At 36.0% G+C, this 14,904-nt stretch overlaps 1 protein-coding gene across 1 annotated transcript in view; it reads left to right on the plus strand.

Moving 5' to 3' along the window:
* The window catches only part of LOC131237103 (enoyl-CoA hydratase 2, peroxisomal), a 79,529-nt gene extending 66,170 nt beyond the window's left edge, over positions 1-13,359 (plus strand). Inside the window, exons 10-11 of the mRNA XM_058234757.1 lie at positions 10,574-10,747; positions 12,988-13,359. Coding sequence (XP_058090740.1) covers positions 10,574-10,747; positions 12,988-13,075 — 262 coding nt within the window. The 3' untranslated portion in view covers positions 13,076-13,359. The remainder of the gene's footprint in view (positions 1-10,573; positions 10,748-12,987) is intronic.
* The last annotated feature ends 1,545 nt before the right edge of the window (positions 13,360-14,904 follow it).

The raw sequence follows: 14,904 nt of genomic DNA on the forward strand, positions 1-14,904 counted from the left end.
GGATGATGGGCCATAGCTGTCCGGAATTTCCGGATTCCTCCGGACTGCGTAAACAGGACGCGTAACGTACCTGCGCTGTTCGGCTGGTGGGGCCCCTGATCATAGTTATTTGAGAAATCCAACTCGTCCATTAGCTTATTCACGAAAAATCGGTCGGACATGACCATTTTTGGATCAGCTTATTCATGGCCATGAACGATTTCATTCCACCGTCTGTCTGCCGTTTGGACGATCAACAGCTAGGTTCTGATGTTTCTTGAAATTCCGCCATCTAGGCGAGGATGATAGGGGGCAAGGGCTTCTGATGGACGGTCCGGATTGATCATTTGATGCACGGTGGTGGCCCACCAACTTCCGCAATCCGACCGTCTGCGTAACAGAGGGAGGCGCTGTTGCTGTTTGTGAGAGAGTTCGAGTCCAGGACGGTTTGACCGTCCTGGAGTTTCCGTGCACGCCTGGTGCACCCACGCTGTACATGTGCAATGCACATGTGGGTCCCATGCTGATGTATATGAGAGATCAGCTCCGTCCAACCTGGTTGCCATATGATTTAAATGGTTGACACCAAAATTGAAGTATTTCAAGATATCAGGCGGGCCCCAGATTGATAAGTTATGGGCTGATCTGTCCGTTGGGACATTTCCAAAAAGATCCAATGGCTGATTTTCGACGTGTACGGTTAATTTATGGTCCTCAGGCCATGTATGAAGTTTCGAAGCAAGCGGATGGTGGAAACTTTGTGATCTTGCAATCTGGCTGACTTTCAGGCCACTTGAGCTTCAGTTTCTCAATTTTCTCAGACCCCTGGAGTGTAATTTCTTCGATCTTTGTCCCCTGGAGTCCGTCCCTTGCCCTTGGTAATGCCTGAGCTTTAAATCCATGCTTTTAACATCCTTTCCAGCCCATGCTCGTAAATATACTCTGCATCACAAATACGATTAAATCAGGTCATTAACCGGCATCATGCTTGTAAATCCAGGAAATAATTGGGGTCTAATATGCAGTATTTGACCCTCAACAGTGGTCCATTTGAGCATTGGATATGCTTCATCTTTGGGATCAAGCCTTAAAATTATCTTGTAAAATGGATGGATGGGGTGGATAAAATACATAAATCACAATGGGCCCCACACAATTGACTCAGTATGATAAGTGTACTGATTTATACGGTGCGCACGTGTCACTTATTTGTATCCGTGGATTGATGGGTCAGTGTTATGTAGGGCCATCATAATGATAAATATTTTATCAATGTTGTCCATTTATTTTGATAGATAATTGTAAGGCATGAGTCCAAAATAAGATAGATCTACATGACTGCATCTCAGGTGGACCACACTAAGGGAAACAGTGGTGATTAAATGCCCACCATTAAAAACTTCATAGGGCCATTGTAATGTTCTTTTTTGCCATCCAACCTCTTGATTAGGTCACATAGATCTTGATGAAGGGAAAACACGGTTTAGATTATGTTAGAATTTGCCACATGTACCATTTTCAAATGCTAGGAATCAAGTGTCATATGCAGCCAGAGTATCAAATACCACACGGATTAGATAATCTAATCCATCCTTGATTTGGCATCTTTGAGTTCATTTACTTTTACATGTCTTAATTACTGTATGTCAGCTGCATCTGTGTTATATAAACTCATTTTGGTTACTATTTGAGTGATTTCTTACAACAACGCATGCCTTTAAGCCCTCATTAAATGGAAACTTCTAATTTAATGCATTCTTTTTGCAATTTTTTCATTCCTGAATATATAAATATGTGTATTTAGGCATGTCCTGAAGTTTCACTAAAAAATTTCACCATTTTCTCCATGTTTTCCCCTTTTTTCCTGCATTTCCAGTTATCGACGATATTATCGGCGATATTATCGGCGATATTATCGGTGATAACGATATTATATCTTTATCTCCAGCCAGCGAAACTTGTAGCGATACTAACAACTCGAACACTGATCAAAGGTTCTATTGCTTTCATAATTTCTTGGACTTTTCCAATACCTGTTGTCTCTTATAATCGCACACATCTCCACAAGCATGCCACTCGTCTTTTGTCCATACTTCAAGTTGATCTATTGCCAAGATGCAACCATCTCGCTAAGTGCCCTTCTAAGAGTGTACAAACTCTCCATGGCTATGAAATTTGTGGCGAATCTAGTGGCCCCATGCCTCAAGTGCTCTCGCCCGCCTGTGAATTTCTTCATAAGAGCAATTATCCAATTGTGATTGTAAATATATGTTGTGATCAACCTTACCTTTTCAACCAGTATTGACACATTAGGCTTCTTCCTAATATCCTCATGGATGAGATATCATGCAGTGTGCTGCGCAAAGTGACCCAAACATATGGGACCTCTTCTCCATAAGAAATTGTCCTACCGCCTTATATAATGCCTCATTATTAGTGACAACCTGCACTAAATTTCTCTACTAAAAAACAATTAACAAAAAATTTTGAAATTGAAGAAAAATAGAGATAATATTTGATGGAAAAAACAACAAAACTACTCAGATCTGGTGTAGATCTTAACAAAACTAGCCCTCAAAGTAGTATATTTGAAGAAAAAAAAAAATTGAATTCTCGAAAATTTCGACAGAAATTTGAAAAAAATTTTAAAAAAAATTCCAATAAGATCTGTTGTAGATCTAATTGGAACTGACTCCCCTCTCCAGATCTGTAATCAAATAAAATTTTTTTTTTTTTTTTTGAAATTTCCATAATTTTTTACAAAAAAAAAAATCCTAAAAAGGAACTTTTATTTTTCAATCAGATTTGTTGTACATATGATCGGAAATGACTCCTCTCTCCAAATATGTCATCATATAATGCAATTTTCAAAAATTACAGAAAAATCAGGCATAAATGCTAAAGAAACAAAAAAAAAAAAAAACACAAAAATTATCAAAATGATCTTCAAATCCAATAGGTTTTGGTAGATCTAGGCATATAATAAACATTTATATGGATTTGAACATGGATCAACAGAACAAAATATATATTTTTACCTTCTTTTTTTTTTCAAAACCTGCCACCTCTTTCGATCCTTCAAATCAGATGAAAATCGATGTTTTGATCCTCCAAATAGTTGTTAATGTTGGTGTTGTCAAAATCCTATGATTTACAACTTACGATTTACGACAATTTTAGTCGAATCTTAAGCAAAACGATTTGAATTCCCAACCTTAAATCCCTTTTTATATGAATCCTACGATTCTATTATTTGAATCCTACGATTTACAATTCAAATCCCGATTTATGATTTAAATTATACTTGTTCTCTTCCATTTTAAGCTTCACTTGCCTTTCATTTTATGTTTTTAAATCATTGGGGACTTAAAAAATCGTCCTTTTTAATTGGTCGAAACACTAAATTGATGTATGACTTGCCTATAATGTTTTTATGGATGGTTATGATCATGCTGACTTAAATGTATTATGGAATGATGTATAAAAATCAAAATATCTTTTTTCGTTGGTCTACAGTATCAAAGGCCACTTTTCCACTATGATTCTACATTTAAGAAAGGTGACAAGAACATAAATTATTAAAGGACCCTTGTATATTTTTTCAAGGGAAAATTCTTGAAAGACAAAAATAATTGAACAGAAATCCTTTAAAACTATTTCTTGGTTGCACATTGATGGCAAAAAATTGACAAGTTAAAAAAATCTGATTTATTTATATTTTTCATATATATTTTTATTTTAAAAATTTTGAAAAAAATCCTACAATTTACGATATGATTTGCAATTCAATACAATTCAACATCTACTTCAATTTGCGATACAATAATGATTTTACCAACATTGGTTAATAGCATTGAAAATCCCTATACGTTGATGTATTTCAATGTTTTCAAGCAAAGGAGGAGAAATGAGGAGAGAGATCGGGGGGGGGGGGGGGTTATTGATACGGGTACATACTTTTTGTACCCATAACGATCTTATTGATACGGGTACATGATATCGGTACCGATATGGGTTGTATTGGTTAATACGGCCCAATACAGTGAAATCATTTCCGATGTGGCCAATACAACGCCGTATCGCATATCGTATCGAGCCGATACAGACACGATACACCCGTATCAGTCGATACGATATCAACTTTCAAAACTATTATAGGACATGAATGCCCTGATTCATAGAATAGATTATTGGCATCTCCTAATAGTCCATTTGGATTCACACTCAAAAGGTGTGTTTGACACCTAAACACCATTTTGATAGCCACTAAAAAGCCCACTTGCTGAAAACCAATCAGATTGGTTTTTGGAAAAGCGACTTGCTTTTGCGGGTGAACACCTTTGCGGATGTTGCATCCGATGTTCAAAGTATCGGTATCGATACAAGTTTCGCTGGCCAGGGATACGGAAACGATATCAATATCGCTGATAGTATCATTGATAACCGGAAATGAGGGGAAACATATGAAAAACAGTGGAATTTTCAACGAAACTTCAGTAGATGTTAAAATGTACATATTTACATATTTAGAAATAAATAAATAAATAAAATACAAAAAGAATGCATGCATAACAAGGTTCCATTTAATGGGGCCTTAAAAGCATTTGTTGTAGTAAGAGATCAGTCAAACCATCCCCTCTAGCCTATTTAACCATCCAACCTTCCATCCAAACATCCATCGATATTGCAAAATATAAACCACACATGATATTTTACCAAGAAATCATCAACAATTGGAAAGGAAACGAAAGATTGTGGTCTCGATATCTCGCATCATATTGATAATATCGAGATATTATCAATGACAAATTGAACACTACATACAACCAGTGTTTTAAATATCGACGATATCGGCCGATATATCCCACGATATATCTTGTATCCTACTAGTGTGATACGAAACATACAAGTAGTGCGATATATCCCACATGTTCGATCTAGTGAACATTTTTGAATTTCGATCCTTTTATTTTTTGTAAAGCATGTTAAATTAGTGTCAAATTGTTACAAATCAAACATGAAAAATCATGGATTGGGATCTTCGATTTCAAGATTTGGAGTAGATGGGCCGAGTTGCGGAAAATTGAAAAAATAAAAAATTTCCAGTTTCTCACAAATTGTTTGGAATCTTTGTGTCCAAACATCAAATCAAACATGTAACCTAATCTAGTGATTCTTCTTTTGCCTTTGAATGCATCGCTTGTGTTTCCACACGTCTTCTTACGTTTATAAATTATATGAATAAACATTGAATGTACTTGCATCAATTCAGTTGAACAATGCATAAATTAGAACCCCACACAAAGAAAACCTATTATATGTATTTATTTTTTGTAATGTTTTGATTTATAAGTGTGTATTGATGTCTTTTTTAACAATCACCAAAGTTTCATTGAAAAATTCAACCAATTTCCCAATGTTTCCCCATGATTTCAACAACAACGATACATTACACGATACAACCGATATATCCCATGCGATAACCGATACGTATCCGTATCCCAAGAATGCAATATGTAACGCGATACCAATATTTCAAACACTGCATACAACCATGTGCCCATGAAAAAAAAATGAATTTTTTTTCTAATAAACAAAATTTTAATGATATCAATACGTTGGCAATATTATTGAAATATCATCAATGCACTTATGATGCAAGCATTACCTAGAATTTACATAGTCGAAAATATTGGTGATACATTAGCAGTAAAAGCGACGCCTATAATTTACATGGTTGAAAATATTGACGATTACATTAGCGATATTGATACGTTGGTGAAACTTAGCGACACATTGCTAATACTTGGAATTTCTGATACTACCAGCGTTATCGGTATCGCTGAGCTGAAGATAAAGATAATATCGGAGATATTTCGATAATATTGGAGATAATTCGAACACACTTGCATCCAAATGGGCCTTGAGTGATATAAGTTTTTAGTTGAACTTGGTATTGATTCTGATAGTTCCACTATCTTAACAATCTTATGAGTATTTGTGACAAACAAATAAATTGTGACTAATTCAAAAGGCTGTTGGTATCAGTCCTTTCCCTTTGATGATAATGTGTAACAACATGAAAAGACATGCCGTGATGATGCTAATCTTTGCACGACAAAGGTTAAGCAGTCAAGTGGTAAGGGCTAGACAGTCATATCATGATCTAGGTAAGTATAAAGTGCATCATTCTTCAACTTCATTTGACTAAGAAATGCAAATTCCTAGTTGAATGGAACTTGGATGAGCACCAAAAAAATTGTGGCGATATATATTTTAAGAAAATTGTAAAAAATCCTACAATTTACGATATGATTTGCAATTCAATACGATTCAACACCTACTACGATTTGTGATACAATAACGATTTTAACAACATTGGTTAATGGTGTTGAAAATCCCTATACGTTGATGTATTTCAATGATTTCAAGCAAAGTTGGAGAAATGAGGGAGAGAGAGATTGAAATGGGGGGGAAATGAGTGTTTTTACCTTTTTATACCCGTAACGGTCTGACCGATTCACATACATGATATCAGTACCGACATGGGCTGTGTTGGCTGATACAACCCAATACGATGAAATCATTTTTGATATGGCCAATACAGCATCGCATCACATATCGTATCGAGCTGATACAGACACGATACACCCATATCAGCCGATACGTATCGATTTTCAGAACTATTATAGGACATTAATACCATGATTCATAGACTAGATTATTAGCATTTCCTAAGAGCCCATTTGGATTCACACTCAAAAGGTGTGTTTGATGCCTAAACACCATTTTGAGCCAAACCCCTTTTCGCGTTGTGCATGTGGATGCACTTTTGCAAACTCCATTTGATCCCCCACTTGTCTAAATATGCACTAAAAAGCCCACTTTTTGAAACCAGTGTTCGAAATATCGGTATCACGTTATGTATCGCATTCTTGGGATACGGATGTATCGGTTATCGATATCATTTGTATTGCGTAATGTATCGTTGTTGTTGGAAACATGGGGAATCAATGGGAAATTGTTCGAATTTTTTAATGAACTTCAGTGATTGTTAAAAAAAGACATCAATACACACTTATAAATCAAAACATTACAAAAAAACAAGTGCACATAATAGGTTTTCTTTGTATGAGGTCCTAATCTATGCAGTCTCACTGAATTGATGCAAATATATTCAAAATCTATTCATATAATTTATAATTGTACGAAGACGTGTGGAAATACAAGTAATACTTTCAAAAGCAAAAGAAGAACCACTAGATTAGGTTACATATATGTTTGATTTTATGTTTGGACACAAAGATTACAACTAATTTGCAAGAAATTAGAAAGTTTTGATTTTTGATTTTTTTAATTTTCCGCCACTCGGCCCATCTCTTCTAAATCTTGAAATCAAAGCTCCCATTCCATGATTTTTCTTGCAAAACATGAAAAAAAAAAAAAAAAAAACCATGGATTTGTAACAATTTGACACTGATTTAACATGATTTACAGAAAAAAAAAAGAAAAAGAAAAAAAAGATCGAAAATCGAAAATGCTCACTGGATCGAACGTGTGGGATATATCACATTACTTGCGTGTTTCATATAGCACAAGTGGGATACAAGATACATCGTGGGATATATCAGATGATATCGTCGATATTTAAAACACTGGTTGAAACCAATCAGATTGGTTTTTGGAAAATCGACTTGCTTTTGTGGATGTTGCATCCAAATGGGCCTTGAGTAATATAAGTTTCCAGTTGAACTTGGTATTGATTTTGATAGTTCCACCATCTTAACAATCTTGTGAGTATTTGTGACAAACAAATAAATCGTGACTAATTCAAAAGGCCGTTGGTATTAGTCCTCTCCCTTTGATGATAATGCGTAACAACCATGAAAAGACATGCAGTGGTGACGTTAATGTTTACACAGCAAAGGTTAAGATAAGAGGTCAAGTGGTAAGGGCTAGACAGGCATATCATGATCTAGGTAAGTATAATGTGCATCATACATTTGACTAAGAAATGCAAATTCCTAGTTGAACAAAACTTGGATGAGTACCAAAAAAATTGTGGCAGTATTAAAGCCTAACATTATAAGCAATGTTTTAAGTATCAATGAAATCGGCCGATATATCATGTATCTCACATGTGCGATACAAAATCAACAAGTATTAAAGAACCCTTGTATGCTTTTTTAAGAGATATTTTTTGAAAGACAAAAATAATGGAACAAAAATCCTTTAACAATATTATGACATGGTATTACTTGGTGCACATTGATGGCAAAAGGAAGATTGATGAGTTTTTTTTTTTTTTTTTTAAAGTGATTTATTTATATTTTTCATATATTTTTAAAATTTTTTAAGAAAATTATAAAAAAATCCTACAATTTACGTTATAATTTTCAATTCGATACGATTCAACACCTACGATTTACGATACAATAACGATTTTGACAACATTGGTTAATGGCGTTGAGATCCCTATACGTTGATGTATTTCAATGATTTCAAGAAAAGGAGGAGAAATGAGGGAGAGAGAGATCGAAAAGGGGTAAAAATGGGCATTTTTACATTTTTATACCCGTAACAGTATGACCGATACGGGTACATGATATTGGTACCGATACGGGCTGATATGGCCCAAAACGGTGAAACCATTTCCGATATGGCCAATATAGCGTCGTATCACGTATTGTATCGAGCCAATATGGACAAGATATGCCCATATCGGCCGATACGATATTGATTTTCAGAACTATTATAGGACATGAATGCCCTGATTCATGTCCTATAATAGTTCCTAAGAGCCCATTTGGATTCACACTCAAAAGGTGCATTTGACACCTAAACACCATTTTGAGCCAAACCCCTTTTCGTGTTGTGCATGTGGATGCACTTTTGGAAACTCCATTTGATCCCCCACTCATCTAAATAGGCACTAAAAAGCCCACTTGTTGAAACCCAATCAGATTGGTTTTTTGGAAAATTGACTTGCTTTTGCGGGTGAACACCTTTGAGGATGTTGCATCCAAACGGGCCTTGAGTGATATAAGTTTTCAGTTGAACTTGGTATTGATTCTGATAGTTCCACCATCTTAACAATCTTACGAGTATTTCTGGGAAACAATTAAATTGTGACTAATTCAAGAGGCCGTTGGTATCAATGCTTTCCCTTTCATGATAATGTGTAACAAACATGAAAAGACATGTTGTGATGATGCTAATCTTTCTACAACAAAGGTTAAGTGGTCAAGTGGTAAGGGCTAGACAATCATGATCTAGGTAAGTATAAAGTGCATCATTCTTCAACTTCATTTGATTAAGAAATGAAAATTCCCAATTGAACAGAACATGGATGAGTACCAAAAAAATCGTGGCAGTATTAGAGCCTAACATTGTAAGCAGTGTTTTAATATCGACGATATCGGCCGATATATCCCGCGATATATGATGTATCTTACCAGTGCAATACGAAATGCATAGGTAGATATCCCTCCTATTTGATCCGGTGAGCATTTTTGATTTTCGATACATTTTTTTACTGTTAATCATGTTAAATTAGTGTTAAATGGTTACAAATCTATGATTCTTCATTTTTTTCCATGAAAAATTAAGGATTTTGAGCTTCGATTTCGAGATTTGGGGGAGATGGGCCAAGTTGCAGAAAATTGGAAAAAATTGAAATTTCTCAATTTCTTGCAAATTAGTTGCAATCTTTGTATCCAAACATAAAATAAAACATGTATGTAGCCTGATCTAGTGGTTCTTCTTTTGCTTTTGAATTTATTGCTTGTGTTTCCATACATGTCTTGGGTTTATAAATTATATGAGTAGACTTTAAATATACTTGCATCAATTTAGTTAGACAACGCATATATTAGGACCCCATACAAAGGAAACCCCTATTATTTTTTTTTGTAATGTTTTGATTTCTAAGTGTGTATTGATGTCCTTTTATAATGTTTTGATTTCTAAGTGTGTATTGATGTCTTTTTCAACAATCCCTGAAGTTTCATCGAAAAATTCGATCAATTTCCCAATGTTCCCATGTTTCCCAACAACAGCGATACATCATGCGATACAACCAATATATCCCATGTGACAATCAATATGTATCTGTATCCAAGGGTGTGATAAATTACACAATAATGCTATTTAAAACATTGATTGCAAGAAGGAATAGCAAGCTTAAGCTTCTTTTTGGGTTTTCAAGAATATGATGAGATGGGCCCAAGTGTCAATACCCATCGAGGGCTTCTCCCCCCACCATGCATCATGTAATACCCTTGGAACATCTAAACTACAACAACTAAAAGTAGTGTGGCATCTTCCCTGTATTGAACCAGATCAGCCCTTGTGGATCATCTTTCATTACTAGCGTTCTATATCAGCCCTGTAATCCTTCACATTGCATGTTTTCACATGATATCTGAACTTACATGCATTGACATGTGTACAAAAGTATAGGGATGATCCATACACTCTTGCTTGCTGATAAAGCTGCATACTAAGATCATTGATTTTATATTTGGCTTGTTGTGATATCCATAATACATGAGAATGTATAATTTAATGTGGTCATGCTCCTGTTTATTTGAAGGTTTTCCCGCCCAATACTACATGGCATGTGCACACTCGGGTTTGCAGTTAGGGCAATTATTAAATGTCTTGGCAATGGGGATCCAACCAACGTGAAGAGCATATTGGGCCGTTTCCTTCTACATGTCTACCCAGGAGAGACCTTGATTACAGAGATGTGGCTGGAAGGCTTGAGGTAGAGATACCTTTTCCTTGCTTTAGCAACATGCATGACTATTGTTTACTAATTGGGCAGGAATACCCTTTCTTGCTTTAGGCAGTGTTTGGATGCACCGCCAAACAGTGTTTGGCACACTTGTTATTTAAGCAGTGCAGAAAATGTGACTTACGATAAGCAGGCTAACATTTTCCCACATTTTCTGCCCAAAAGTTTGGTTGAGATTAGAATAAGAAGGGTTTTTATTTATTTATTTATTTATTTATTTATAAATCTCTACCATCGCAAAACTAATTTAAACTCCTTTTCTCTGAAAGAAAACCTGAAATAATTGCATCAGATTTTTAGGGCGCGTTTGGTGGCACCACCTGAATCTACTTTTGGCGGCTTCTCTTTCAAAATAGAAGCTATTATACAATTTAAAATGGCTTATATTTTGAAAGAGAAGCTGCTACTAGACACACCCTTAAACTCTGAATTTTGAAAAGATTGGCAAAGAAAAAGAAAGGAACGTTTGTTGGTTAAGGGTGTGTTTGCTGGCACCAAAATCATGAAATTTCATGATATTTTGCACCAAATTAGACTAATTGATTGTGAAATATCATGATATTTGGTGCAACCAAACATACCCTAAGCCGAAATATTTCTTGAAAATTCCTCATTTTTCTTTTACAAAGAAGGAAACATGGATAATTCACCTAGTTGTTTGAGGGATATTTAAGGTGGACACCGATTGCCATCCAAGTCGAGTAACCTTGCTGCATGGGTAATGAAATAGTTGTATATGAAGCTTATGCAGACAGATTTGTTCTCTGTTCTAATAAGTTGTAGCATGAAATAATTTTATCTTTAGTGTTTTAAATAGCGAATAGCGTTCATCCCTTTGAAGTGTGAGGCGTAAGCTACATAGCGTGTAGCGTAAGCTACACACAACTTCCAGATTTTTAATCAAGGTGCTTGGTTGCACCAATGTCATGATACTCTATACCAGATTAGACTGATTAATAATGAAATTTAACAAAATTTCATCATATTTGGTGCAATAAAATGCAACCTAAAGTAATAAGAAAGGGAAATGATTAAGTATAAAGGTAAAGAAAGAGCAATGAAACTGATTTAATATTGTTATTTAGATTATTTTACTGAAAGCATTAAAAAAGGTTAACTAAATTTTATTGGAAATGGAAAAATGTAACAAATCATTGAAGACATCATGTGAGCTACATAGCGTGTAGCTTGTGCAAATTATGATGTAGCGTAGGCTACATGTGACTTACGCTATTTTCATGAGCTACATAGCGTTAAGGCTATGCTATGCTATGTAGTGTAAGCTACATGCTATGTAGCGTAGCTATTTAAAACATTAATATATATATATATATATATATATATATATATATATAGAGAGAGAGAGAGAGAGAGAGAGAGAGAGAGAGAGAGAGACACACACACACACACACACACATATAGGATAAGGTTCCATGCGATTGAGCTCATGGGAACTTCCCATGAGGTCGAGCTGTGTGGGCCCCACCATGATGTGTGTCGAACATCAACACCGTGCATTTGATGGGTCCCCTTTAAATTATGGGATATCCCAAAAATCAGCCGTATACGGAACTCAGGTGGGCCATACCATCTAAAATCATGTGAAGACATGCCTAAAACATATAAAAGTACTTGTTGGGGCCCACCCGAAATTTTGATGCATCTGAAACTTGGTCTGACCCCTCATCCAAGTGGGACACACATAATGGATGGGCTGGATTTGTGAACCACATCTCGGTAGGCCCAACAAATTATTATGAATGTTTTAATGGAGGGTAACCCCTCTCAATTTTTTTATGTGGTGTGGCCCACACAAGTCACGGATTGACTTGATTTTTAAGCCCTAGGCCCACCATGGAATGGTGCATCTGACTGATGGGGTAGATGTTCGACACGCATCATGGTGGGGCCCACACAGCTCGACCTCATGGGAAGTTCCCATGAACTCGACCGCATAGAACCTTTTCCCTATATATATATATATATATATATATATATATATATATATATATATATATTACACGAACAGATATGTGTCTATCCATTTTTTCTCCCTTCCTTTTTATCAAAACCATATTCAACCCAAATACTTCGTCTTTGATTGAGATCAGATCCACATTCTAATCAATTAGCATCATACCATTGCCATGTTTTGTGGACATCATTGCTTTCTACATTGGTTTGATTAACAATAAAGTCCACTTGTGCAGGGTCTTATTCCAGACTAAGGTGAAAGAGCGGAACCGGACGGTGCTTTCTGGTTATGTGGTTCTTGGCCGCATGGCTTCGTCGCTGTGAATCATTTTGTGCAGAATCCCTAATGCGTTTGCATCAGCATCTTCATGGCCGACTGGGACCAAGGTATGTGTTATCTTTTCTGGATTTTGCAGCAATGCTTGTGATGAATATAAGGTAAAGTTGACACTAGTAACCAGCTGAATAGCCAGATCGGCTAGTTTCTGTGTATTTTGAATTTAGACGCATGCTGGAGGTTGTAGCAAATCTTACCTCAATTGCATGGTTGATATGTTCTCTGTCCAGAAAAAATAAAAAATAAAATAAAATTGCTAGTCTCACAAGCACATGTAAGAAAAAGGGGACCGCCCCCACTTTGGTTGCCATTGCAGCAGGACCCACTTACCCAGGAAAATTGCCAATCACGTGGCTCGTGTATGGCGGTCAGGAGTCAGGACCATTTGATTTGGCAGGCCATGATGTGGCATATCCTAAAAACAAGGACATTTTACCATGGTAGACATCTGATGATGGGTGGCTTGAAAAAGGAACAGCAACTCGAAACAAAGAAAAATCCCCAGATTTGTCCACTCACCGTGGTTTTTTGGCTATAGTCACCCACATGTGGTGGCCCACAGGATCGAGTTTTCCAGTCGCTATAGTTTTTAAAATTTCTTTTGGCTACAGCGCATCCAGATGTGGTGCCCCCCCCCCCCCCCCCAGATTATCAGTTTCAATCACTGTAAATATTTGCCTGTGGGACAACAGTGCATAGAACTCTGTCATCTTGCTCAACACAATTGCCTTTTGAGGGGTTCACATCCTAATTCCGTGTATGGGGTTTGCTCCTTGGCTTGATAAACTGTGAAGTCATCCTGTGCATGATGTCTGATTATTGATGCATCCAACAATTTCAGCTTATTCATATATAATGGGAAATCACAACAATGGAGACTTTTATCATGAGTAGAAAAGCCCATTTAGTGTAATCGGGACTCTCCATTTTTAAGGACCAACTTCTTTTCTGTTTGATCTTGCTATGATATTTGGGGTGGAAAAGAAGTTGGTCATTTTCTGTTTTCTGAGCAATCCAAATGCCTAGCAGATTGTTTACATTATACACCGATGGATTTCGTGTCCCACCCAAATACCTAAATTAATGATTCACTTTTCATTGTGAATTAGTCCATTATGAAGAAAATGGGTTGTATCGGCAGATATGGTATGGGACCAATGTGCCATTACAGGCCGATATGACCTTAAGCAGCTCATTTTGAATTTTTCTCTTGCCGCGTATTCATTTCAACCATAAAGGAATTGCAGAAACTAAGTTTAAACTAAATATGGGACTATTTTGAGAATCAAAACACAAAATTTAAGTGGAATTGGATGAACCAAAGTGGAGTGGACCATTTTGGGAATGTTGGAAGGGTAAGCTATCACTTTTTCTCCATCTCCAGTTTGTTGTGCTTATTATGTTACAGCCCTAATCTACTGAATTTATGCTAGACTTTTGTTTGATTAAGGCATATTTGGTCGACTTTCAGGAAGTTGACTTTGCCTGACAGATAGCATTCTTACTAAAGAATGGCCCATTATACTATCAAGTACATGTTCAAAACCAAACAACAATACATATTTGGGATCCTCACATTTTTTTTAGAACTATGCCAATAATTTTTGAAGTATTTTTGCCAGAGAAATTGTGTGGCCATTACCATTATATAGTACCTTAGTTGTTTGGTACCATGGTTTGCTGTTACTTTTCTGCATAGAAATCATAGGGGTTTAAATTTTATTTTTTATTTCTTATGATTATAGGATTTTCCTTGTTTCTAAAAGTTCTTAGAGACATACTTTCCCTTTATGATGCACCTCAAAAATATTCTCAT

This window comes from Magnolia sinica, chromosome 2 (genome assembly GCF_029962835.1).
Source record: "Magnolia sinica isolate HGM2019 chromosome 2, MsV1, whole genome shotgun sequence".
Classification (NCBI taxonomy): Eukaryota; Viridiplantae; Streptophyta; class Magnoliopsida; order Magnoliales; family Magnoliaceae; genus Magnolia; species Magnolia sinica.